This window comes from Varanus komodoensis, unplaced genomic scaffold, assembly GCF_004798865.1.
Source record: "Varanus komodoensis strain SLA01 unplaced genomic scaffold, ASM479886v1 scaffold14_1, whole genome shotgun sequence".
Classification (NCBI taxonomy): domain Eukaryota; kingdom Metazoa; phylum Chordata; class Lepidosauria; order Squamata; family Varanidae; genus Varanus; species Varanus komodoensis.
In genome coordinates this window covers 20,070,517-20,097,579 of record NW_025335438.1, presented here as the reverse complement: position 1 = coordinate 20,097,579, position 27,063 = coordinate 20,070,517, and the positions used below count along the sequence as shown (strand labels likewise).

Below are 27,063 nucleotides of genomic sequence, written 5' to 3'. Positions count from 1 at the left end.
TCCTAATGAAGATGGTAATGGACAAAAGAGCACACAGGGATGACTCTTCTCATCCTCCCTCTTTCCCAGCATAATTGTGTTGCCAACATCCCAGAAAGCTGCTGTTTGCCAGGTTTTCAGGAACTCAATTGTGGTAGAGAAAAGTACAGGTGAGGAGTCATTCCCAGTTATCCTCTTTCCTTGCACAATCATAGCAGTGTGGGGGGTCCACAATTCAAGAAGATGGTGGGAACGTGAGCATCTACAACATGCCATACAGGCCTCCGAAGACCACATGCAGCCCACAGACACATGCCAGTTAACATACAGACAAATCCAATAATATGCATTTGAATAGGTACCGAGCACCAGTACGCAATTTCATACTTCAGTTTGCTATCCATTTATGCTGACTATTTTGAATGGTTACATAATACGCTTAAGACTCACATGTTTGCTATTCTAAATGGCATTTCTTCCAGAAAGAATAAGGGGATCAGTGTGACCCATCCCAGGACATGGTCTGAGGGTATATAATACAGATTTTGGTCCGGTTAGTGCCTGGATGGAAGACTTCTCGGGAACCCCACGAACCAATCCGCTTCCAATCTAAATTGAAATCACTAGAAACTCTTAATTTGTCCAAATTCCCTAGAACAGATACTGTTCTGAATTAAGTGACCTAGTTAAGCACAGAGGCACCTAAAAATTTCAAGGAACCTGAGATTCTTATTTGGTGGATAGACCAGCCAAGACCCTTTCTTTAAAAAAATGGTTTCAGGGTAATTGTTAACTCATCTCACAGATGATATTTTCATTAAATACATACCTTTTCTGGTTTTTCTGTGAAAAGAAAGCCTTGGTAGAATTTACTTTCATTGAACACACAGCTAACAACAGCAATGGCACAATTATATGCAGCACAATGATACTGTCTCCTCTTTTCCAATAGCTGAGTTTCACCTGACATGTTTTCTGAAAAGGCATCATAGCAGGACCTTGAAACAGAATAGTTAAAAAGCCAAAAGCAATTTTAAAGGAAGTCAAAAGATGTCATAATATACGCTAGTAAATACAGAGCTAAAGTTGTGACATAGTCTTTAGTTGACATTTAGAACTTGCTATTTAAAGATTAACTGGAATCTTATTATGACGAGTTGCAGCAATAGCAGTAAACCTTAATTATTTGGCTAGTATTTTCAAAGTAGCTTTAATAGCTCAAAAATCAAGACACAAAATACTCAACTTTAGTGGAAATATTTCTCTGTCAGATTCCTACAGGATATTTGGTAGGTCAGAACAAGTAGTAAGAAAACATTCTAGCTCAAGCTGAACATTCAGGAAAAATTAAGGGCGAAAGCAAACAATGCCACTCTTCTTAAAGACAGGAGTATAAACCCCAGAGATTTTTACGTCATTCCATAAGATCCTGAGATTATTACTTCAATCCTAAACTCTAACTAGGGAGCAAGCACCATTAAACACAGTGCACCTTATTTCTAAGTAAATATGTATAGGATTGGGCATTGAAACAATCTTCACACAAGATCTTAATGTCATGCTCTCAAACATCTACTACCCATTAAAAAATTATCTTGAACAGCCAAGCCTGAAAAAAATCTGTGTTGACTGAAAAACTTGCATTCTGAATCTGGTCTTCAATTATAATTTTATTGGCTACAAAAATAAAGTTAAACAATGTCATTATTAGTTTAAAAGAAGGAAAAATAAATACTTACTTTATTAGAATCTTAGTAAGTTCATTTCCTTCTACACAAGTAGAGCCCTGAAAAGCTTGGTTAATTCTAGAGTCCTTGGAGTATACATCTTGTTTGGAAAGACGTGAATATGTAACTTTCAAAACCTTGTAGTAACACATTTTCCTGGTGAGTTGCATTTCAAAAGTGGTTTCATTTGACTGAAAAAATATATAGACATAGTCTCTAGGTGATGGATTAGCAAAAAACCTCAAACAAACCGTTTCTTTAACAGAAACACATATAATAGTTCAGTTATTTAAAATAAATACATTTCACAAGATATAGCTCAGCCTTTACCTTTATAAACCTGGATTTTAACATATCCATAGCCTCCACAATAATGTTACTTAAAAATTCTTTCAGTGCATCCAAGCTGCAGTGAAGCAAGAGTACAAGAAGAGAGCGATCCACATAGGCTTGGCAGGCTGCATTTGAGAGAAGGGTTTCACACTGGAACATTTTATACACAGTGCCCAGCAACACTACTTGTTTGTCGCAGCCACCCCTAGACACAGTGAGAAATTTAAAGATCAAAACTTTCAACCAAATTTCACTTTAAAGTCAACCCTAATTCTCTTTCAACAAAACTTTCTTAATTAGGATTTATTTATGACACTATTCTGAAATAGGCAGAATCGGTGCCTGGCAGGATATATTTAAGGAAAACTCAAAAGAACTTTTGACCCCATATGTCCTGTAATGACATATGGGAAATGAATTTATACACAGTGAAATGAATTTATACACAGTTCAGCCACACAGGCACCGACAGAGAAAACTTTATGAACCCAGTGCTCCCACAGGCTGCTTGAATAGGTCTGACTTCAGTACATATGGAATGTACAGAGGAATATGGAATTAAAAGTTTCCCCAACAATACTCCACATCACCACCATGTAGTGAGAGGCATCAGGATTCATCCTGACTTTTCTAATATGAGTATCTTTTGATAATAATGCAAGATAATAATTAAAAAGCTTAATATGTACCCTGTACTCTAAAGCTACCCAACTCTTGTCATTTAAATTGAAGAACCATTTATACAGTAAAAACTGGAGGAAATCTGCTTCATTTTTAATTTAAAGAACAACTGACCAGGATTACCTTTGGGCAATTCTTTTAAAGCTAATTTCAAATAATTCCTCCATTATGTGTCTCTGGTCTCTGCAAAGAACTTCAGTCATCAGTTGTAACAGCATAGGACTCTGGGATAGTTCCAGTGCATCTAGAAACTGGAGGGAGAAAGGGGTTGTGTTGAATTTTTAGAAGAAATGCAACAGATGGTAAGACTGAAACTCATTCTAGACCTTCTTTGGAATATTTAGTGAGTCCCTAGGTGATAAACTATGATTTCTTCCGCATGGGTCAGTGCAGTGCCTAAGAAGGGTGGATTAGATCTTGCCAATCAGGGTTCTGGGTTCCCACTTGGACAATGAAGCTCACTAGATTATTTTGGAAAAGTCACTGACTCAGTCTCATGGAGTTGTCAGCAGGATAAAAAATGGGAGTGATGAAGGATTATGTATGCTGCCTTGGATTCCCCGAAGAGATAAGATGAATGAGTAAATATAAATTTGAGCATTCATATAATATTCTCACTGTATCCATCCTGCCTATCTCCCTATCAACTTTCCTACATTTACCAGTTTAGGAGTTTGTTTAAACCGACCCGTTATTTCTCAGTAACCAAAGCCACAACAGAACAGGAATATTTCCATGTATAAACGTGAAAGTGAATATAAATTAATTCCAGTAGGCATAAAGATGATCAGTTTTCCTACTTGACTTGGGAAACACTGACAGTTTCCAATAATGCTTTTGCAATAGAAGAATGACTACTAGCACCATGAAAGCACTTGCTTATAGCAACCAAAACCTAGCCCAAAACAGTGTTTCTGGAATGGAAGAAGTTGGCAGATCCTGAAGCCTCATGAGCCCAGGCCAACTGTTAACATTTAGTGCTTCCCCATAGCCTATTTGCATAAAGACAAAATATTGAGCATTAAAGGAGAATTATTTCAGTACTGTACTCTATCTGGGAATGAGCCAAATATGATGTGTTCTTAAAATTATGTAGAAGAATTCTGTTTTGTGAAAGATATGTTTTATAAAACAGGGTTTTCCAAATCACCTAGTTTACAAGTAACAACCCATGGTTAGTTAACTCATAAGTTGTCAATTTATCCCAAGTAAATCCCCAATTTGGCTGAAAAACAACTGAGCAAACCATGGGCTGTTTTTTTCTGGTTCACACACCTTTCACTCACTCCTTTCTTGCCTAGCATTTGCAGCACTGTAATACTGATACGCAGAGTGGCTGCCTCTTGTCTGCTATCTCTGTAGTCAGCAAAATAATCCATGACCCACTCACAATTCTGGCGACACTTGAAATGAAAATCCATGGGTTCAACAAATCACAGTTTGCAATCTAACTATGAGTTCTCTTGATTGGTTGTTCATTGTTCACAGCTCATAGTTATTCCTTGTTCTATTAAATATAACAATTAACCCACACAAATATAAAAGGTAAAGCATTACATAGAAACAGAGTGAGTCAGAAGGAGCCTCCCGGGCCATCTAGTCTGACCTCTGGCACCAGCCGGCTCCGCTCACGACATGCCCACCATGTGCATGTCCAGCCTATCCTTGAACACCCGCACCGATGGGGCCTCAACGACCTCTCGTGGAAGCCCATTCCACACCCTCAGAGTCCTGACTGTCAGGAAGTGCTTCCTGGCATCCAAATGGCTCCCTGAGCTTTGCTCCCTTGGAGCGTGTCCTGCCTTCCTCTGCAGGGGAGAACAGGTCTCTACCAATCTCCATGTGACATCCCCTCACATACCTGTATGTTGCCAACATATCCCCTCTGAGTCTCCTCTTCTCCAGGCTGAAGAGAACCAGTTCCCTCAGTCTCGCCTCATACGGCATTCCCTGCAAACCGGCCACCAACCTTGTGGCCCTACGCTGCACTGACTCCAACCTGGCTATATCCTTTCTGTAATGAGGGGCCCAAACCTGAACACAATACTCCAATTGCGGGCGCACCAGAGTTGTGTAGAGTGGTAGTAATACCTCTCTTGATCTAGAAGCCACACTTCTGGCTATGCAACCAAGGGTGGCGTTCGCCCTCTTGACCACCGCATCACACTGCTGACATCTAGCATAACAGAGAGAGATCTAGCATCACTAGATCTCTATTATGAGCCTTTCCATTTTTTTTCCTGCAATGGACGTAAGGATAACCAGTCTATAATTCCCCATGTCCTTTCTACTAACCTTTTTGAAAATTGGGACCACTGATGCCACCCTCCAGTCCTCTGGAACTTCACCCGTTCTCCACGAGGCCTCAAAAATGGAGGCCAGCGGGTGTGAGAGAACCCCTGCCAACTCTCTAAGTACTCTCGGGTGTAACCTGTCAGGGCCTGGTGCCTTTGTAATGTCCAGTGCCCTGAGGAGCCCCTCGACTTCAAGGGGGGTGACTCTAATCTGTGCCCCTAAGTCCCCGGCCTCATCTAATCTCCTATGCCGATATCCCCCGTCCTGCTTTGGGGAGAACACAGAGGCAAAATAGTCATTTAGCATCTGTGCCTGTTCCCTCATATCAGTCACTGGATCTCCTTCCTCCTTATTTATTATTTATTATTACAAACAAACTCATTACCTCTTAAGTTAGACAATGACCCAATTCAGATTATCATGCCAGGCTTCAAATAGCATGGTTCCCCACCCTTACTTCCATGTGCTCTCGCTTGCTCGCTCTGTGTGTGTGTGTGTGAGAGAGAGAGAGAGAGAGAGAGAGAGAGCGCGCGCGCGAGCGCGAGAGTGAGTGAGTGAGCGCGGGGGGAGGGAGGGAGGAGAACACACAAGAACATGACTTTGGGCTTAGAGCAGACAACATGGTTTAAAATACCATCATCTTTTCACTTACTCTTTTGATACAGTCCACATAGTTATTGTATCTTAATGTTCCTTTGGGAAACTCATTTGATCTCAAAGGCAAATTGAATGCTACAAGTTGGTCAAGTGCATTTTTAAGGTCGCCAAGTCTTTCTCCAACAAGGTTAGTGAAGAATGGAAGAATGATAACTGCTTGACTCTGAAATACACATGCAATTTAGAACATTTTGTTATATGCTCACATACATTTTAAATCGTCACTATTTCATAAGTATTTTGATGGAAAAAATTAACCTGATGAGGACAAATTAGGCATGGTGACTATATCAAAGATAACACTAAGCATATTTTAGAATTAACATGGAATTTGAAAACAGTTTCTGACTCTTAATTACAATTGGTGCTTGTGGAAGTCAATAAAAAGGAGCTTGAAATGTCACTGTGAAAATAATGACCATATTCTGGCATCAGGTTAAACAAGCCACTTCAGGAGTCTCAGTTTAACTAAGAACAAAAACAAACAAACAAAAAATAAAAATGAACCTCTCTCTGTAACGCAGGAGGAACACACGTACCTGTAAGGAGGCTAGCTGTATTTATGTCTGGCTAAACCATAGTTTGATTTACATCAGAACTTAGCTACTGGGTGCAACAAGGTCTTTGCTGACAATTCAAAAAGTAAAATACAAGCTCATATACAATTCAGTTACCTTGAGGTTTAGACCCAGCTTCTGGTCAGTCAGCAGACTTTTGTAGGTATTAAAAACAACAGAAAATGCCTCATGATCTATATTAAATGACACCGAAGAATCAATCTGGAGAAAGTAAATAAATTAATGTTTAACTTTCACACAGTATTGGTTTGTTAATTCAAATATATTAAAATAGTCCAGCAGAGCAGATGGGCAGACCAACCTGGTCTCATACAACAGCCACAGAGGTAACAGCTTCAGAAGACTGGTTTCATCTTCCCTGCCAGAACATGCACTAACTAGAAACTAAGAACAAGTGCTTGTATCTTTCAGGTTGCAAACCCAAGGGCAAGGGATATCTCATTAGTAATATTTGTAAGGCACTCTAGAAGCTTTATCTTAAGCTAAAAATGCTGCAGAAAAAAATCTTATTTTTATGGTGGTTCACATTCGATAATGGAAATTAAAAAAGCAACAGCAATAAACTCCAGCACAACTCCTCAAACTAGAAGGCATTTTCATTGAAATAATATATTTAATATTCTACTAAGACCAAATAAAAACTGTGAAGTTAAATTAAAAAATAATGAGATCCAACCATTCAGGAAAAGCAGGTTGCTTAACTGATGTTCTTTGAGTGGCCTTCTGTGCATTCAAACATATGGGTGCTGCGCCTGCACAGTGCCTAGGCCGGAAGATTAGAAAGCTAACGGTTTTTGGCGGGAATACTCCCCTCTCCTCCCCCTCCATAGTATAAATAAAGCGGAGTGTTCACCATTTTACTCAGTCTCGAAGACCGAACGTTCGCCCCCTTGAGGTTGAAGATGATATCACAGTAATATCATTGGTATGCTAAATATTTAAGTATGGTACAGATGAAGAACATTTCCACTACGGACACCGAGCGGGGTTGGCGGGTGGGTTGTGTGAATGCACAGATGGCCACTCAAAGAACATCAGTTACAGGTAAGCAACCTGCTTTTCTTCGTCATGGCCTCTGTGCATCACACATATGGGTGATTCGCAAGCTTACCAGACTCGGAGGAAGGAGGTGTCATCAACGAAGAATAGTGGAGAGAACTGCTCTACCAAAGGGACAATCTTGTCTGGCACACACATCCAGCCAATAATGCTTGGCAAAAGTGCATGGAGCAGCCCAGGCTACAGCTCTGCAGATATCCTGGATTGAAACTCCTGCTGCAAAGGTCGATGAAGTTGCTACTGCTCGCGTAGAATGACCCCTTGGAAGCGAAGGTAAGTCCATCTTAGCTAACTGATATGCTAAAACTATAGTCTGAATGATCCATTTAGACAGTCTCTGAGATGTGATCGGAGAGCCCTTATCATGGTCAGAATATTTAACGAAGAGTCTATTAGAACTCCTGAAGGATTCTGTGTGAGATCTGTAAAAGGTCAAGCAGCGTTGAACATCAAGAGTGTGAAGAGATCTTTCAATCAGATTCGATGGCAATGGAAAGAACGCAAGTAAGACAATCTCCTGATTTATATGAAACAATGTAGCCACCTTAGGTAGGAACGTTGAATTCATTCGAAGAACGACCTTTTCCTTATGAAAATTCAAATACGGTGGATCTATTCAAAGAGCACAAACTTCACTAGCTCTTCGGGCTGAAGTGACAGCTTCAAGGAAAACAGTCTTCCAAGATACTAGGTGTAGATCAACAGCCGCCAAAGGTTCAAACGGGGACCTTGTAAGTGCTTGGAGTACTACGGAAAGGCTCCATGTTGGCATAACAGGACGAACGGACGGGTGAAGGTTCTGCAGTCCCTTAATAAAACGCCGAACCATAGGTTGGGAGAAAACAGATGAGCCCTGTACATTGCCACGGTAATGTGAAATGGCAGCAGCGTAAACCTTTATAGATGACAGTTTAAGTCCCAAATGGTGCAATTCGAAAAGAAATGATAAAATGTTCTCAATAGAGGCCAATCCCGGAGAAAAACAATGGCACTCAGCAAAAGATGAGAATCTTCTCTATTCTGCTGCATAAGATCAATGCGTTGACAGCCTTAGAGCAGATTTGAGAATCGCTTGGATATCCGGATGCAAGGCTGTCGGTCCCGGAGCGATTCCTACCGGGTCCAAGGAAGGGTTCGGTTGTACAGTCTGTTGAGCTGCATCTTCCAGTGTTCGAGATGTAGTCGGAACCGATTCAGCAGTTAGACTTAAAGAATGTGCCAAGCCGTCAGCTTCAAAGAAGTCAAGTCCGGGTGTCGGATCGCTCCATTGTGCTGTGTTAATAGATGAGGAATCACTGGCAGCTGAAGAAATACCCCTTTGGATAGACCGAGGAGATTGGTGAACCAAGGTTGCCTCGGCCACCACAGAGTTATTAATATCCCCGTAGCATTGTCTTGAACTATCTTCAGTACAACCCTCACCAAGAGTGGAATTGGGGGAAAAGCGTAGAAAGTCATGATGTTCTAAGGGATCATAAGGGCATCTCCTGTTGATCCCGGTCCGATATCCGGTCTTGAACAAAACAGTTTGCATACCCTGTTCTCTCGGGTAGCGAACAAGTCTATTCCATCCCCATAGATGGAAGAGTTGCTCGCAAAGTTGTCGGTCTAACTCCCACTCGTGGGTCGTAGACATTGGTCTGCTCAGAGTATCTGCTTCTATGTTGTCAGTCCCTGCAAGGTGAACCGCCAGTAGCAGTATGTCCCTTGGGATACACCAATCCCAAATTTCCATCTATAGTCGAGCCAGCACAGGTGACCTTGTCCCGCCCTGCTTGTTGATGTAAAAAACAGCAGCGATGTTGCCGGAAGCAATTTGGACAACTTGATGCTGTAGCACAGTTTCAAAAGATTTGAGAGCATTGAAAATCGCCTAGAGTTTGACGACGTTGATATGCTTCTTCGCTTCCCGTCGGTTCCAAGTCCATTGGACCCGAAGTCCTGCACATGCCGCACCCCACCCGATGAGGGATGCATCGGTGTACAATGTCACTGTCGGTTGGGGGGGTTGGAACGGTACGCCGATAGACAGATTGTCTAGAGCAGTCCACCATGCCATGGTATGGAGGATCAACAACGGATTCCGAATTAACTTGCTTGGTGGGTCCCGCTGCGGATGCAACGACTTGTTGAAAAACAACTGTAGAGGCCGAAGCTGGAGTCTGGCATACGGTACAATGGCAACTGCAGCAGCGATGTGCCCCAAAAGTCTCTGTATAGTGACGGCCTGTACAGTCCTGTCCTGTCGAATCCGAAGGATATGCACACAAAGAGTGTCTCGACGGTTCGGAGGAAGAAATGCCCTCTCTAGAGTAGAGTTGATGAAATCGATGACCTGCGTAGGAATAAGGGACAATTTCTCATGGTTAATGCAAAGTCCAAGATCGTCAAGCAAAGCACAAGTTTCGTGTACAGCTGACAGGAGACTGTCTCTAGTCTGGGACACAATCAACCAATCATCCAAGTATGGGTATATTTGTATACCCTGAAGGCGCAGGTATGCACACACCGGAGCCATACACTTTGTGCAGACTCTCGGAGCCGTGGCGAGACCGAATGGCAGGACACTGAATTCGAATATATCAGATTCGACAGTGAAACGTAGAAAGTGTCTATGAGAAGGATGAATTGAGATATGGAAATATGCATCCTTCAAGTCCAGTGAGGCGAACCAGTCCTCTCTCCTCAGCAACGGAAGGATATTTTGTAAGGTGGTCATCTGAAACTTTCTAGGTTAGATGTACCTGTTAACATCTCGCAAGTCCAGGATAGGACGAAGACCACCGTCCCATTTCAGGACTGTAAAATATCTGGAATAGAATCCGTGCAGTCCTTCAGAGCGAGAGAGTTGTCGAATCGCTCCTTTACAAAGTAGCTGATAGACCTCATCGCATAGTACTGAAGAGCGAGGTGTAAATTGGATCAGGCTCAATGGAGGAACGATGTCGAATTCTATTCTATATCCAAGCTGAATGGTGGACAACACCCACCTATCAGATGTAATGGATTCCCAAATGGGGAGTCGGCTTTGCAGCCGGCCTCCAAAGGGAGAGGGGAAGGTGGGGACTGGAGAGATGGAATGGTCCGCCAGGACTGTCAACGAGGATGCTTCTCAGTATCGAAACACTGATGGCCCTGAGAGAAGCATTGTTGCGGCTGCTGCCTTCTACATTGCTGCCTTTGCTGATATTGTTGGCAGGGGTGGTACTGTTGACGTCTGGAAGGTCGGGACCATGACTATTTACGTTTCTGCTGTGGAAGCTCCATGCGACGCACTGTCATGCGTGATTTGTGGATCGACTTGAGCTTATGGTCGGTCTTTGCATGAAACAGACCGATATCATCAAACGGCATTTCTTCTATTCTCCTCTTCATTTCCTCAGGGAAATTACAATTCCTTAGCCACACGTGCCGTTGAAGAGAAATGGCACTGACCAGGGCCCTAGAGTCAGTGTCCACGTGATGTCTTGCAGTGGAAAGTTGTTGTATTGCCACTTGCATTGCCTCCTTTATGAACACTCTGGCCAGGTCTGCTTGATGGTCTGGAAGGGAGGAGGCGACGTTTTCCATCTTTTGCATTATGAAGTACTGGTAACGCACCAGCATTGCTTCATAATTTGATATGTGTAGGCCGAGTCCAGAGGCCACATAGACTCGGCACGCAAGCATATCGATCTTCCTCCCTTCCTTATCACAAGGGGTGGTGTGACCCCTCGACTCCCTGCCCTGGGAGGACTCAACCACCACCGAGTTTGGCTTTGGGTGACGTAGCAGGAATGGTATATCTTCCTCCCGAACTCGGTACATGGCCTCGTGTCGACGAGACGTAGCCAGTGGTTGAGCCGGTTGGTCCCAGGGCTGGACCATCGCTTGATGGAGGGTAGTAATGAGTGGCAAGGCTATGGCTGCAGACTGCTTGCCCTGGACGATGTCGTAAAATCTATCGGTGCTGGGACTGGGGTGATGGTGGGCCTCGATCTCCAGTGACCGAACCAGGAGAGAGATGAGCTCCGCGAAGGTAACATGGGGCTCATCCAGAGACCCAGGGCCCTGGGAGGTAATGGCCACATCGGGAGACGTGGAGTCCACTTCCGACTTGTCTGAGTCTTCCTGATAGCAGTAGAGCTCGCTGGAAGAGGAGGTCTCCGGGGACGTTGGGCACTTCCTCTCTGCACGCCCCGAAGTGGACGGTGCCTCCCTCGGGACCGGTGGTGACTGATGGTCCTGTGGGTAGTAGGCAAACGGGTGGTATTCTCAACCTGAGAAACCACCATAGCCAGGCATTGGCCAGTCCTCGGCTTGACGGTCAGTGGAACGGCTTCGACGTCCAGGTGGTGATGGAGATTCTGCAGGTGGCCCTGGCATCGGGATTGGAGAGTGCTCCCTCAGTGGGGAGTCTCTGATCTCTCCATCTAAGATCGACTCCCTAAGCAGCGCCTCCAGTTGTGGAGGAGACATGCTCTCAGGCCGAACAATTTGCCTGGGGGATCCTGGCGGAGTCACCTGCATTGCTGATTGAAGCGCCGGTCCCGAGGGAGTTGGTACCATAGCGGCGGTCGGTACCAGGAACCCTGACAAATTCGAACCCCGGTGTTTGGGGTGATCAGGTTTTTTGCCCTTACGAGCTGGCTTGCCTGCCTTATCTTTCCTCAGTATTTTTGTGCCTGGAGGACTTATCAACCCAGTGTGCTTATGCTTCTCCCGTTGTTTAGCTGAGGGAGAAGGTAGCCGCTGGGCCTCCACTGGAGTAGTGCCTTCGTCTGAAGGACGCTGTGGAGGTGAGGCTGAGGCCGAGATAGGGTGCTTCGAGGGCTCAGCAGAGGCAGGGCATTGAGGAGGCGCGGTCGAAGAGGAGCCAGGCCTCAAGACCAACTGGTCTGGTTGCATCAGGGCCTGGTCCCAGAGGAGCTTGCGGAGACGATTCTCCCTATTTTTTCTGGCCTGCTTGGTGAAGGCCAAGCAATGGCCGCACTTATCGGTTCTATGACCCTCACCGAGGCAGAGGAGGCATAGATCGTGTGGGTCCGCTGGGGACATCTTGGAGCTGCACTTGATACATTTGCGAAATGTCGCTCACTGCGCCATCACGAAAAGGAAAGAAGAAGATAGTGCAGAGGGTAAAGTTATAATATTTTTGGTTTGTTTTTTTTTTAATAGAGAAAGAAAGAAAGAAAGAAAGAAAGAAAGAAAGATTGTAATACGGGTAAGAGAAAAAACTTGGAATGTAACAAGGTAGGTATAAGAACCATAGAACGAACATGAGGCAGAATCTAAGCGAGAGACGAACAGGCACAAGGCACAGTGAACAGCAGTCGCAGAGACTGAGTAAAATGGCGGACACTCCACTCTAATTTTACTATGGAGGGGGAGGGGAGCGGAGTTTTCCCACCAAAAACCGTTAGATTTCTGATCTTCTGGCCTAGGCACTGCGCAGGCGCAGCACCCATATGTGTGATGCACAGAAGCCACGATGAAGAAGACTAGCTATACTATACAGATTACCAGCTATATTTTCCAAATTAGTTATTAGCTGAGAAATATCCACCAGAGAAATACAGGTGAATATGAGGAAGAGATGCTGCAATAGTTACCATGGTGTATTAATTACCAGGCCATATTCCAAAGACTTTGAGGAAGAGGGAAAGGACACTGCATGAACCAGAATTTCTTCACTGGAGCTGAATTCCTTCAGCATTCCCTCACTGTACTGTGAGTATCAGTTAAGGATCATTTTGACCCCCTTAATGCACTACATGCATGAGTGAACTACATTTTTCAAATGCCCCTAACTCAGATTGCTCACTTCCAAATGGTTGGGTCCTTTGCTAGGGGATGCCGAAGGGACAAATAAGAATGTAGATACAATCAATAAACAATTCAAATCTCAGGAAAAAGCAAAGCTAAAACATTTCAAATGTTTCAAATATTTAATTGTTCAGAAAATCATTTACATTTTTCTTATACATTTCATCCAGTGGCCACTTTGGACACTGGTTCTAGAAAATTATTTATAGGAAATGCCATATTCCCTCACAAGCACTAAAATAACTTATTTAGTGGTAAGTTTACCTGCAGAACTTTAGCCAATAAGGTCAGGACAGCCATTTTGCTCTCAGGAGAAGAATCTATGGTCCACCAGTGGTTAAGCTCTCCCCAGTTTTTTAATATAGCAGACACTAATTCCACACCTTGTTGCTTGCGAACAGTACGATCTCTAAAGCTTTGATCCAGCATGCCATTCAAAACAGTACCAACCTGAAATGCAGATTATTGCTACCATGAAATAATGACAGCATTTTATGCAATTCAACTTTAACACTGTGGAATTAAAACAGAATGCCTGCAAGATTAGCAAATTAATTACTAGAGTAGTATGTACATTCTCTATAGCTGTGTCTATCAAAGACACAGTGCCTCGGATGTACTTAGATTCCCATCATTTAGGGTTCCCCAACATTCCAAAAGTAAGAACATGTAAACTCTTGTGGGTGGGATGGTGTAAACTGATGTCCTGCAACAGCAGGGGCTTGGACCTGAGGTCCTTCATGGCCCTTTCCAACTCTACTATTCTACAATTCTGTTTAAATAAAATGGTCCACTGATAGGTCAGTGGTAGGAAGAAAATCATTATAGGGCACCACCATTTTCTGTACAGTATTAGCAAACATCTAATAGCAGATCATCTCTAATGTATTACTAGGATTATTCTCTGGTAGTTCTTGGGTAGTAGTGTACAAATATCTGCATGGACCAGAAGCAAAATTCTAATGAAAACAGAAAGAATGATGAATGTACAAACATACTGAACAGCTTTAGTTCTATTTTTTAAATTACACTTATTTGGGGAACAGAATTTGAAAGACAATAAATCTGCCAACTCGGTATTTTAAGGCAGAGTGTAGTACCATTTTGGGGCTGTCTACAGCTGATTTCATAAGCTGAAGTACTGCTATATCCAGGTTTTTCAAGAGCTGCCTGTTAATGGTTTCGCAGAATAAGCTGTAGAAATACTCTCCATGAGAAAAGCTGACTAGATTTCTTTGGGACTCTTCTGATACTGGCACAGATAACATGTGTGTGTTCAATAAAAGATTCACCAGCTCTTTGCACTATAAGAAATAAATACAAATGAGTTAAAATATGTTTTTCAATATTACAAAGATGCTTTTCAAATAAAAACATAATGGTCAGGTACAGCTTTTCTGATCATTAAAATACTAAATAAATTAACATGACTGTACAAGCATTCAAAAACCAAAGTACTCACTAGGAACAATATTCATTCTGCTCAATGAATGGGTAAATTCCTCCCTTTCACACAAACAGAAGGAAAGCTGTGCAAAATAACACCTAATTGAGGGGTACCATCAAGCTGCAAGAGACATTTATTTAAAAAACTCAATCATTAAAGCAAAAAAACTTGTTATCATGAGTTTTGGAGATCAAAGAAAAGTGGGGCAGGAGACACACACAAAAAACCATCACCAACCAAATGAATGTCACGATATGCTGCTCTCCAGTCCTGAAGTAGTTACAGACAGGAATTAACTATAACAACTCCTTGATAAAGATGTCTTCCATCAAGTAAGGAAAATAAATATTAATAATGAGCACTAGTATTTCTTCCTCTCTCAAAAGGGGATGCTTCATTAGATGAAATGTGAAAAAAGTACCCAGTCTGTGTTCTAGTATAGTACCCACCTGCAAAAAGCTACTTTGGCATATGCACATCCATTGTCCCTACCTCTAGATCAGATACCTACAATGGCAGAGATGCCAACATCCTCTCTAGGCTTTGTCTCTTTGGAATTTAGAATATGGGGTAAGGAAAGTTATCCAGAGTTCTTGCACCAAACAGAAGAGAAAATTGACTACAGGCACAATATGTAGTGTCTACTGTATGTATGGGGTGATTCTATCTTGATGAAAAATACAGAGTATTTTTCCCAAGTAATAAGCTCCCTACAGAAATGAGTGTGAATTTCAAATGCATGGGTCAGATGGGCTCAAAGGTACGCAGCTCATTTTTTAGACCTAAAAGTAATGCTGTTCCTTCCTTCTCTTCTCCTAAGTGAGACTTGTCACTGAACAAAGATGCAACTACAAAAGGGAAAAAAGAACAGTTTCTTAGCACTGCAATTCAGATACAGAGCAGTCAAATAAGAGTTGTCCAGAATGGTAAGAGTGTGGGGCTCATATGATTAGAATTCCTGCCTTAATGTGCGCAAGTGAGGATACCCATCAAAGAATGTCTTCATCGAGAAAGAATGGCTCTTGTGCAGAAATACATATTCAAGGATATTATTAAACTTCCACAGTTATTCCTGACAGAGGAAATTATTTAATTTTCTCCAATATACTAGACAAATAAAATATCAGAAAATGTACACATGCCATCAATAAGGTCAACCCCCTACCTGCACACCAAAAGCAAAAGCCAGGTGCAACAGTTGTTCAGCTAACTGCTTACTGTTGAAGTCCAACAAGGGAAGGGACTTCCTTTCATTTCCTGGTGCAATACCTTTGTATACAACCAACATGAGCTTACAGCCAGTCTCACAATATAGATCTGTACCCTTAAGGGAGAGAAAAATGAGAAAAGATATATTTGGGGAGTAAAGGTTCAAGTTGTAACTACAAGGGGCCCTTTTCATTTTTCTTTTTCTTTCCCCTTACATATTCTTTTTGAATTGTCAAGAATACAAAAGAAAGGATGTGCCTACCCCACATTCACCCCTCACCCAACATAACTAAAAGCCTAAACTCCAGTGTTTAAATGCTTTCATGATAGCTTGTCACTAAAAATACTTAAATATAAACAACGTTGGGATTAGATGTAACCCAAAAGTGCACAGGTTCAAATGCAAGGCAAATGGGAAGATGAGGGCAAATGATTGTTTCATTTTTTTGCTGCAGAGAAAATTCCTGTCTATTCATTAAAAGCATTAAAAGCTGATACATAATGTATAGCCCCTCCTTCTGGATCTTTGTCAAATTGATACAATGTCAGTATTTTAGTCATTAGTAATACCACATTTTACACCATCTTCCTCTGTGGAAATACCAAAACCAATATATGTGAAGTTTTATTTTTACCTGAGATTGTAAGATACAGTGAAGCAAACCAGCCTTGTGAAGCTGCTTGCATGCGGACAGAATGGAACCAAGTCTAACATGATCCAGTTGAACTTCCGAATTATATAGCTCAACACTGCAAAGCTCCTCAATGCTGTGAAACAAATATATGAAGCAAATAAATACTGACCATGTAGCCATTACCATGAAACACCAAAAACTGAATCAAAAATTATTTGCAGTCATTCTAATGCACTTACATTAGAACACTGTGTTCAGAAGCATCCTACCTTTTTGATGTTATCATTTTCTTTACGCTGCTCTCTAAAGGTTCCTTATATGGAGATTTCATCAAAGCTTTTATAAGCCTCACACAAACATTTGGGAGATTTTCCATAACTTGTACATCAGCTACATTAAAGCCTACACTTTTGGGGTCACAGATGGTTGTCGCAATGAGTTCTATCAGATTGTCATTAAGTAACTCTCTTTCAAGCAGCTAAGAATGATAAAATTAAAAATGAGACAAGCTGTTTTAATTTTGAAACCCAACCATTTGCAAGTACTTTAAGATGTAATATTAAAGATTCTGTCTGAGAATAAAATAGTCCTTTCAGTCTTCACACACTTCTTTTTGAAATTCTGTCATATTTTAAAATACAACTAATAAACTCAAGATTGTATTATATGAATGGCTAATCTGTTCTGTATGGATATGGATGAAAAGTAATTGAACTAATTGTCAAGAATATACATACATTTCTGAATCACTGTTATGTGGACAGCCATTATATTTTAGTTTAAAAATTAACTTAAATTATGTCCAAAACTAGGATACATCTACCCATAAGTTCAACCCCCTGACAATGATGAAGCTTACTCTCATAAGAAAGTATTCATAGGATTTTTCTTTAGGATAAAAGGTAATCTATTCTTCTTAGCTAATAATTAATGCAATGGAATAGGATATGCCACTCTTTCATTAGTATAATATCACTAATTGCAGAGTCCATTTTATGAGGCACAAACACAACCAGGAACCAAACCACTTTTTAAGGCTTATGGAAAGGGCTTGTCTCTTAATTTATTACTCTTCAAATTGACCCCATGCCACCCAACAAACAGCTTTCAAAAGTACTTTGTCATGACAGAAGAAAAGCTGGGGCTGTTTAAAAAAAACACACACACACACACACACAGCCTAAGCCCTTAGTCCCCTTGAGTACAGCTTTGATTGGATCCTGACCGACAGACCAAAACCTACCTTCCAGAAATCCTGTTGCTGGGTCTCCAAAATCATGCTGACAAAAACCATAATACGAACTATAATTGTACATTTGCTATAATTGTATTCTTCTTTTTCCTGTGGACTAAATACATTGCCTTTGGATCCAATGCTAAAACAGTGCTCTGCACCAGACACATCATGCAAGGCAATTTTTCCAAGGAAGAATTTCAGTGATGTCAGAAATGAAGATCCTTTATTTATAACTGTAAGCAATTATGAGAACATGAAAGAGTTACCACAAAATGCAAAATACAGTCATATACTGTTAGACATGAAAATTATGTGAAAGGAATAATGGCACAATTACATGTGCTTCAGCACTCTAAAATTTCATTCAATTTTTCTTCTGAAACAATGTTTCCTTCACACTAGTATATGTTATTTTTTAAAAACCTCATAATTTAAATATTATTTCACAATGCTCTTTGCTGTAGTAGATGTAGGAAGAAGAATCAAAAAAGCCCTTTCTGTGATTTACCTACCTAGTATCTCATTTGGTGTAATCACTCTTTGTTCAATAAAAGTATTATAGCAATCCAAAGCACTTAGAAGCATATCCATCCATTGCACGGTAGCTCTCAAATTAAAGGCCTCTTGCAGGTCATATAGAGTTGGATGGGACAAGATTCCAGACACATTTTCATTTTCATAGCCCCCTCCTTCAAATTTCTTTAGGAGAAAGCAGATCCCGTTTTTCTGAAGAACATCACTCAACCATGAGGATGGAGAATTGTTTCCTGGTGGAAAAACACAAATACAAGATTTTTAGATAAAACTCCTACAGACATCCAATTCTATGTCTATAATTTAAAAAGCACAACCAAACAGGGGTTAGTCTATGAAAAACTAACCTGTTTTATATAAATTACAGTTTATTTCCCTTTTTAATGAACTTCCTGATCAGTGGAAAAGATGGCTTAAGGAAGCCTACCCTGCTTCCTCCTGTCCTCAGACTTTATACCTAGATAATGTGAATTCATTACCACCCAAAAGAAGAATTTAGTAACCAAAAGTTGACTCTCCTAGGTAGGATGTAACAAATTCACAGTTTTTATTTATTTATAGTATCATGAGAAGAAATCTATAATGTACATAATTTCACAGTACTTTTACAAGCAAAAAACTAGCAGATTCTTAGACTATAATTCTGCACACAGTTCACCTGCTTAAATCTTACTGAGTTGAATAAGATTTAAACAACCTATAGGTATGCAGAATCGCACAAGTTTTATTTAGATCCCATTTTTCACTAATAGATTAAAGCTTTGTGTGGAGTCATTTAAGAGAGACCAAGGCTGAAAGAATATAACCACTTATTCATCTCATGGCAGAGGTAATGTTTGAACTTAGAAACCACAGTCTTTTGGTCAATACCCAACACTAACAACAGGCTATCCACACATTCTGAAATTTGCAAACCTGGTAACAATGGAACAAATTCAAAGAAAAGCTCCATGACTTTATGTCGGCACTCTGTTTGCGGTCGTCCACACTGTGTTAAAAGCCACATGACAACATCCACCAGACATACTGATGTGGGTGGAAATCCCCTAGATGAAAATAACAAAAATGTCTAAAGTTGTAAACTGAATCCAGCATGGCAAGTTGCTGTTCTGTTTGTCCATTTAAATAGCAAATTAAGCATTTCATATGCACCAGCAATAGAGGATATAACTAATTCATGCACAAGAGAGCCCAATGAAGATCACTCTCTTGGTGCTGCAAATAGCTTACAAGAGCAGCAACTTTTCTCCATCACACAGCTGATGGTACTAGCTGGGTAGTGTATAGGATTTCAAGCTTTATCAAGTGTATTCAAAATATTTGATATATTTATCATAATTAGTATAGCAATATTCCATGATTTTCCTGCAAGGAACCCAAGGCAGCTTAGCATAATCCCTCCTCTACTCCTCTTTAACTTCACAACAACCTTGTCATGTGGGTTTGGCTGAGAGTCAGCGAATGACCCAAAGTCACCAAGTGAACTCAGGGATTTTGGGGCAACTAAAACTCAAATCTTCCAAGTCCCAGTCCACATTCTAACCATGATGTCAGACTGACTCTCCAATATGTAATGATACGAGTATATATTAAAAATACTATGTGGTTCCCCCCACGTCTCTCTCGCTCTCACCCCTTCCACACACACAATGGGCCCCTCAGAACACCAAAAAGATTACTAACCGAGGTACTCTCCGATTGCTTTCTTTGTTCAAGATAGGTGCTTTACGTTTGATTATACGCTTCAAGTGATCAACTGCATCACAACACTGTTGGGTTGTGCCTGTTTTCAAAGTGAAAAGATGTATTCAGTAAAAGGTGTCAAATACAATTTCTAAAAGATCAGGACTGTTTCTGTTCTAGTGCCCTATGCTTAAAATGTACATGTAAAAGAAGAGCCTAATAGTTAAGTAATCACTGCAAACTGTGAAACACCCCAAAATACATATCAGAAACCTACACTTGGATATGTATGACTATCAGCATGTTTTACAGCGCATTCTATGTGTGCTTGTGCTTTACAATGCTAACATTGTAACAGCTTCTGAAGCAGAAAGAGAAAAATGCCAAACATTTTAGGACTACATGTCTTTTAAGCACCAAATGTAAGCTTTAGTCATAAAACGTTGAAGAAAGCTACAAATGTGCACCTAAAGCTTTATCGTCTCCATGTGTCAAGGCCAGACTTTCTAAGTACACAACCAGAGCTTCAAAGACGAACTGGTCCACAAGAGCACTTTCTTCCCTGGAAAAAAAGGGAAAACAGATTAAGGTTTAGACTGTGATAAGTATAAGACAAGAAGCATGCTTTTTATGTTGACTGAAATAAGAAAGCATAATTGAGGAGTACATTGCTTAGCAAGGAGACAAAAGCTGAAAATACCCTCTCCTGTCTTGCCAGCTATTATTTATTTATTAATTAGAGTCATATCCCCCTTGTTTCTTTTTTAAAGAACTCAAAGCGGCTTTCATAATTTTCCTCCTCCTCTACTCAAGCTCATCCCCACAACAACAACCCTGTGAAGTAGTTTGTGCTGAGATTGACTATCCCAGTCATCCAGTTGACTCCATGGCTAGAAGAGGACTAGAACCCAGATCACCTGAGTCTAAGTCTCCACTCTTAACCACTTCACCACACTGGCTCTCAATTAATCAACCAATAATCAATCAATTATTCAATCAAGTGAGCCAAACCACATCAACAGAAGGCAAGTTCCCCTAATCGAACAAGATAAAAATCTTTTCAAGACAAGAATATTTTGTCCCTCTACCCAATCCCCCAAAAGTTGTTATTTGGCCTCAGAAGAAAACAAGTTCTGCCCAAATTTCTTGAAAGTTGTTGTTTGGCCTCAGAGGAAGAATCTCAAAAGTCTGAAGCTGTATTAAACCACAGAGAACAGTTATAAACAAAACCTGTTTGTAGAATATGTTTTAAAAATTAGTACATAACAAAATATTTTGGTTAATATTAAAGCCTTGTTTCACATTATCTATGTCTTCATATTATTTTTATCAACTTCACAGAAGTATTAATTTCTGTTGCTCACCTAAATTCTCTGTAGATGTTATTAAAAGCAAGTGCTGCTCCTAACCGCTTGAAAGCATTGGGATGGAGGGCAAGGCTGTACAGTCTCTTGAAGAGGGACTTGGTATTCACTGGACTTTTCTCCTGCTGCTGTGGTGTAGTCTGCTTAATGGACCATTTCAAAAATTCACGGACACATTGACCACAGAAATCTCTCAAGGTGCTGTCTACAGGATCAACTATCCCATCCTGAAACAAAAAAGAAAGTCGGTTCATTATAAACAACTTTTGCAATAGTATTCAAAAGTATTTTGTCTTGGTTCACAAGATATGATAGCCAGTGTGGTGTAGTGGTTAAGAGCACGGGACTGGGACTCAGGTGATCTGAATTCTAGCCCTGCTCAGCTGTGGAGCCAACTGGGTGACTTTGGGCCAGTCACAGACTCGCAGCCCACCCCACCCAACCCAGTTGCTGTTGAGGAGATAAGACTGAGAGCAGGAGAGGGAATGATGTAAACTGCCTTGAGTTCTCTGTAAGAAAAAAGGTGGGATATAAATCTAATAAAATAAGAGAGTCTATTTAAACAAGATCTCTGGCTTGTTCACAAAGCTTTAAAATATAAGTATACAAGTACAATCAACCAATCAAGAATAATACACATACTATTTAAAAACACAGAAAGTGCCATAGATCCAACAGAACAAATCAGCGTTAAAAATCAATATAAAGATTACACTGAAAGCTAGCAGAGGATAGATCAATTATTTCCAAGAGTAAAATGCATTGAAAAGGGATTTTAAAACTCTAGAAAATAAAGGAGTCTTCAACTGATGCCAAGAAGTTCTAACAGAAATATCAGGCAAGCCACTCTGGAAAGGGCATTCAATAATTAGGGCACCTTCCTCACCTCAGGTAAAGGTACCTAAGGAACAGCCTTCAATGAAGATTTAAATGCCTACAGAGGAATATACAAGAGGAAGCAATCCTTCGGGTAACTTGGCCCCTATATGTTTTGAGCTTTTAAAGTTAAAACCAGTAGTTTGAATTGGAATTCAAAATGGACTGGAAACCAGTCTAAGTCAAAAATACTGGGCAGGGAAGGGTAGTCGTATTTTATGAACAATGGAATAGAGGTCTGGTTAAAAATTAATGAAAATCCTGTTGGGTTCTACAAAATATGATTTCTAGAGATAGACAAAAGAAATAAAAAAGTTTAAGGAGATGGTCCACATGCATATATTTAACCAAATCAATGATGTATGCTAAGGCAAAATAAAATCTTTGTCATCAAAACAACATCAGATATATTTCATTTATTATACTTCTATACTATAAAGCTCTCTGGACAATTCAAAAGCTTAAATGTACAACGTAACACAATATACTTGAAAAGAAAGTTGAATGTTTATAACATTGACAAAGATATTTAGAATTCATTTCTTCAATACCAATTACCTACCAAAATTGCTTCTAGTAATATCACTGTATCCTGACTTTCAAACTTTTTGTTATTTGTGAACCAGTGAATTAGCTCCATAACTAGAGTCCCATAAAGTTGCCTTGTAATCTAAAAAGGAAAAATGAAGCAACATTGAATTATTTACCTTATATTTTAGATTAATGCTTATATTAAGTGGTTCCAAAACTTAGAGGTTCTCCCACAAATACATCTTCAGAAAGCTAAAGGAGTGCACTTTGAAAATATGGAGTGCAGACTCTTCTTGTCAGATTTAGTTAAATACCAAAGATAGCAAAATGAACAGTCTTAACTTTTCCTTTTTTAAAGAGCTATTTTTCTCAGTCCATTTTGCTGAGTAAATCAGCCTATTTGTGAATAGCCATTGGTCAATTTGCATCACAGAGAATGCATGAAAATTTTGTATCAGTCAGGCATTGAGTATCTGGCTCTTTGTAAGATGGCTCTCTTGGATAGGAAAGGTGTTGTTCTGAACACGGATTTCCTACAAAGGAGACATGCTTGATTAAATGTAAAAACACTCAAGGGGCCACTCAAGAGAGCCATTGTGGTGCACTGGTGAAGTGTTGGGACTGGGAATTCAGGAGATCTGGATTCTAGTCCCCACTTGGCCATGAAACTGAATGGGTGACTTCGAACCATTCATTCACTTTGAACCTAATCTATTTCACAGGGCTGTTATTGCAAGGATAAAACGGAGCTATGCAAGCTGCCTTGGGTTCCCCACAACAGATATAAGGACAAGTTATCAATGCAATGCAATAACAACAATAACTACTATTTAAAATTTAATTCAAGCAATAGAGCTGGTTTTTAGCAACAAAATCAGGTTTACTTGGTCGACATCGCAGGCAAGCCGAAGCAGTACAGGAAATACATGTTTATGCAAGTGAGACATTGGTGGAGAACTCTGCTGTCCTTCAGGCATTTGAGAGCCTTTCCCCAGCATGTATACAACTATGCCGTGTAAAAGCTCACAAGCTGCAACCTGGGAAAAAGGATAACAGCCAATTAAGTCAAGTACATACTCCACAAAGAGAAACAGATGGGAAGAAAAGACTACCTGGGAGAATTTCCATCCCTTTATTTCTTTATACATAATTTTGTCTAAGGAAAACTTCCATACACCCAACTTTGCTTGGAGAAAACACTTTATTAATCCAGTGTTATGCACATTCCCAATTAAATTACTGTTATTAATTATCAGCAAGTCATATTTGATGAAAGACTGATTTAACATAAACAAAAATTATACTTAAAAGTTTAACATCTTCCCACCTCCATATGTGTGTGTGTGTGTGTATACACATTTGCAACATAGGTAACTCTCCATGCATCTGATGAAGTGGGCTGGAATCCATGAACATTTTATTCCAAGGTGGTGTCCATGGTTCGTGTTGCATTGGGGCTGGAGATACCCAGGTTCTAGACCCTACACTGCCATAAAGCTCACTAGGTGGCTCTGGGTCAGTCACTGACTCTTAGCCTAACCTACTTCATAAGTTTGTTTTGAGGATAAAATGAAGAAAAGGTGGCTAATGTAGACTGCTTTGAGTTTTTTGCAAAAGGAAAAAAGGAAGAACATAAATTTAAAACCAAATAGATAATAAAATTAGTATATTATCTATATACTGCTAGTTGCCTTCTCTTAACTGCTGCATTAAAGTAACAGTATTGCAGCATTGTGCAGGCATTATCAGAGCCTTGCTATCTCAAAAATGCTTTTTTAAAAAATTCAGATCAACTAAGGCCTAGCTGATCCCAAGTAATCTTCAATGAAATTCTCATTTAAGAGGATGAAAAGGCAGAAGATGAATGAATGAAAGGAAAAGGTAGAAGATGCATGAATGAAACAACTGATATCCTCACCATGTTGCCTTCACCCCGTTAAGTATAAAGTAACATGGACCATGAAAAAGGCAAATTCCTTATCTATAACTGGAGAGGTCAAGTGGTCATCTGTGTATACGCATATTCAAGCAACTTGGACAGCTGAAGAAATTTTGAAGGAAACCCTCCCCCACCATCTCAGTACATCCCAGTTCCAGTCTACTCCCTCAGTTCCTTGAGAATGCCCACCACAGCTTAAGAACTAAGTGTAGCTTCAATACTAATACCTTAAGAATGTAAAAATAATCATGCAGGTTCAGACCAATGGTTCATCCAGTCCAACATTCCATTCACATAGTAACAATCCAGCTGTCCATACTCCTCCAACAAGACGGGTAAGAATTCCCCTTACCCAAGCTCCTCAGGAAATGGTATACACAGGCATACTGCTTCTGATAATGGAGGCAGCACATGGCCAACAAGGCTAGTAGCCACTGATAGTCTCCATGAATTTATTTATTTATTTTTCAATTTATAACCTGCCTTTTTCCTACAAAGGGCTCAAGGCAGTTTACATCTCCTCCTCCTCTTATCCCCACAACAACCACCCTGTGAGTAGGTTGGGCTGAGAGTCTGTGACTGGCCTAGAGTCTGTGACTGGCCTAAAGCCATGGCTCCATGGCTGAGCAGGGACTAGAACCCAGATTGTCTGAGTCCCAGTCCCATGCTCTTAACCACTACACTACACTGGCTCTTACTTCACAGGGTTGTTGTTGTAGGGATAAAATGTAGCTATGTAAGCCACATTAGGCCTCTCACAAGAGGAAAACGGGCAAGATTTAAATGCAATGTAATAATGAGCATCAATGATGGCACAGCCATGGGTCAGCAGATACAACCTGAATTCAGGGCTTGAGTGGGAAGGAAGCAATCTCTGAAGCTCCCAAAGACTGAGAGGGAAAAAATCTGAGGCACAACAAAATGGGGTAGATCCTCTAAAACCTATGCCATAGTTGGGGTTCTCTGCCAATGCTTCTACCACTTTAAGGGCTCTCCTTCACAAATCAGATTCCAGCCTCTTGTCTGTGGTGAGGACTTAACCCATTATGTATGTCTGCTCTCACACCTGACAGGGAACATTATGAGTCAATATGAACCTAAAGCCATCAAATGGCTCAAAGGGCATGCAAAGGGAAAAAAATCCCAAGAATGTTAAGAACATCATGATCTTTGTATCTCAAACTTAACTCAAAGTCTTCATATGCTCCATCACAGTAGCATCAGCTTCACAGCACTAAAAGAAGTAAACAGGAATCCTAATACCTTTGTCTGCCGGTCACTAGCAGTAAGAGCCAATTCAGTGACACGAGGCAAGAATAAATCCAAGTAGATAACAGGCTTCATATCAGCAAAAGGAACAGCAAAGCTTAGGTGCTTCTCTGTGTCCCATGAAACAAACTTCTTCATCTTTTCTTCTGAAGATGCAGCTAGCATATTCGGAAAAGAAGAAAAAAGAAAAAAAGTTGCATTATGCTAATCAGACCTTTCAACTAAACCAAGTTACCAGAAAGGCTCAATAAATTCACATTTGTCCGATGTATTTTTGAAATATATTAAGCACACATTTTTATTTAATGATTTTAATTATCTCCTTGAGAGAAACAAGCAATGTTGAATTTTAGTTTGTGGCATGTTACTGGAACAAACAGCAAGGAAGATGGTGTTCAGAAACAGCAGCAGTCCACCATACAACCAAGAAAGTATATTTACAGGATACATTCCTAAAATTTTATGGTGGTGGTTGTGCGCCAGCAAGTCATCTCCTACTTATGGCAACCCTATGAATAAAAGCCCTCAAAAATGTTCTATTGATGACAGCCCTGCTCAGTTCTTGCAAATTCAAGGCTGTGGCTTCCTTTATGTAGAGTCAAGCCATCTCCTATTTGGTTTTCCTCTTCTACTGTATCCAACTTTCGCTAGCATGATTCTCTTCCCCAGGGAGATTCTCTTCCCATGATATGTACAAAATATGGCTGTTTTGTCATTTTTGATTCTATGGAAAGCCCTGGCTTGATTTGATTTAGGACCAACTTGTTGATCTTTTTGTCAGTCAGGGAATTCATAAAGCTCTCCTCCAGCACCATGTTTTGAATGAGTTAATTTTCTTCCTGTCAGTAGCTTTCACACCCATACATAGTATAGATAATCTTGGCCTTGAAACATCCTTATGCTTGATGATCATTTCTAGTTTTCCTACACTATTTGATTCTGCTCTGTTTCCTCCTTTTGCATTCAAGTCACCTACAATTATTGCCATGTCTTGTTTTGGTGTGTTATCAAGTTTCCTCTCAAACACCTGCATAAAACTTTTCATTTTTTTTTTCTTTTATGATCAAAAATATAGAACAAACATTATTTTACTTTAAAAACAGGACATGAACCAGTAAGTCTTGTGATTATCTTTTGATGCTAATAAAAACACAGCCTGTGCTTCTGATTTTTTCACATTCTGGGACATTATGCTAGGGTGAAAATTCTGCATTGCTTACAGTTG

General features: G+C 40.4%; 1 protein-coding gene across 7 annotated transcripts in view; it reads right to left on the bottom strand.

Annotated features, from left to right (window-relative positions):
* Positions 1–27,063, bottom strand: part of PRKDC (protein kinase, DNA-activated, catalytic subunit) — a 132,047-nt gene that overhangs the window by 65,392 nt on the left and 39,592 nt on the right. For 6 of the 7 annotated variants that reach the window (XR_006414094.1, XM_044424166.1, XM_044424167.1 and 3 more), the window contains exons 24-43: positions 25,833–25,996; positions 23,515–23,667; positions 22,662–22,769; positions 21,224–21,450; positions 20,327–20,421; positions 19,860–19,959; positions 19,092–19,222; positions 18,155–18,409; positions 17,649–17,875; positions 16,675–16,883; positions 16,406–16,538; positions 15,727–15,885; positions 14,215–14,418; positions 13,379–13,564; positions 6,347–6,451; positions 5,668–5,835; positions 2,844–2,971; positions 2,037–2,244; positions 1,719–1,897; positions 809–977 (exon numbers count right to left, since the gene is read on the bottom strand). Coding sequence is in view for 6 of the 7 variants with exons in the window: in XM_044424166.1 (XP_044280101.1) it covers positions 809–977; positions 1,719–1,897; positions 2,037–2,244; positions 2,844–2,971; positions 5,668–5,835; positions 6,347–6,451; positions 13,379–13,564; positions 14,215–14,418; positions 15,727–15,885; positions 16,406–16,538; positions 16,675–16,883; positions 17,649–17,875; positions 18,155–18,409; positions 19,092–19,222; positions 19,860–19,959; positions 20,327–20,421; positions 21,224–21,450; positions 22,662–22,769; positions 23,515–23,667; positions 25,833–25,996 (3,308 nt within the window). In the remaining variant the exon portion in view is untranslated. The remainder of the gene's footprint in view (positions 1–808; positions 978–1,718; positions 1,898–2,036; positions 2,245–2,843; positions 2,972–5,667; positions 5,836–6,346; positions 6,452–13,378; positions 13,565–14,214; positions 14,419–15,726; positions 15,886–16,405; positions 16,539–16,674; positions 16,884–17,648; positions 17,876–18,154; positions 18,410–19,091; positions 19,223–19,859; positions 19,960–20,326; positions 20,422–21,223; positions 21,451–22,661; positions 22,770–23,514; positions 23,668–25,832; positions 25,997–27,063) is intronic. The other variant, XM_044424163.1, reaches the window with a different exon arrangement.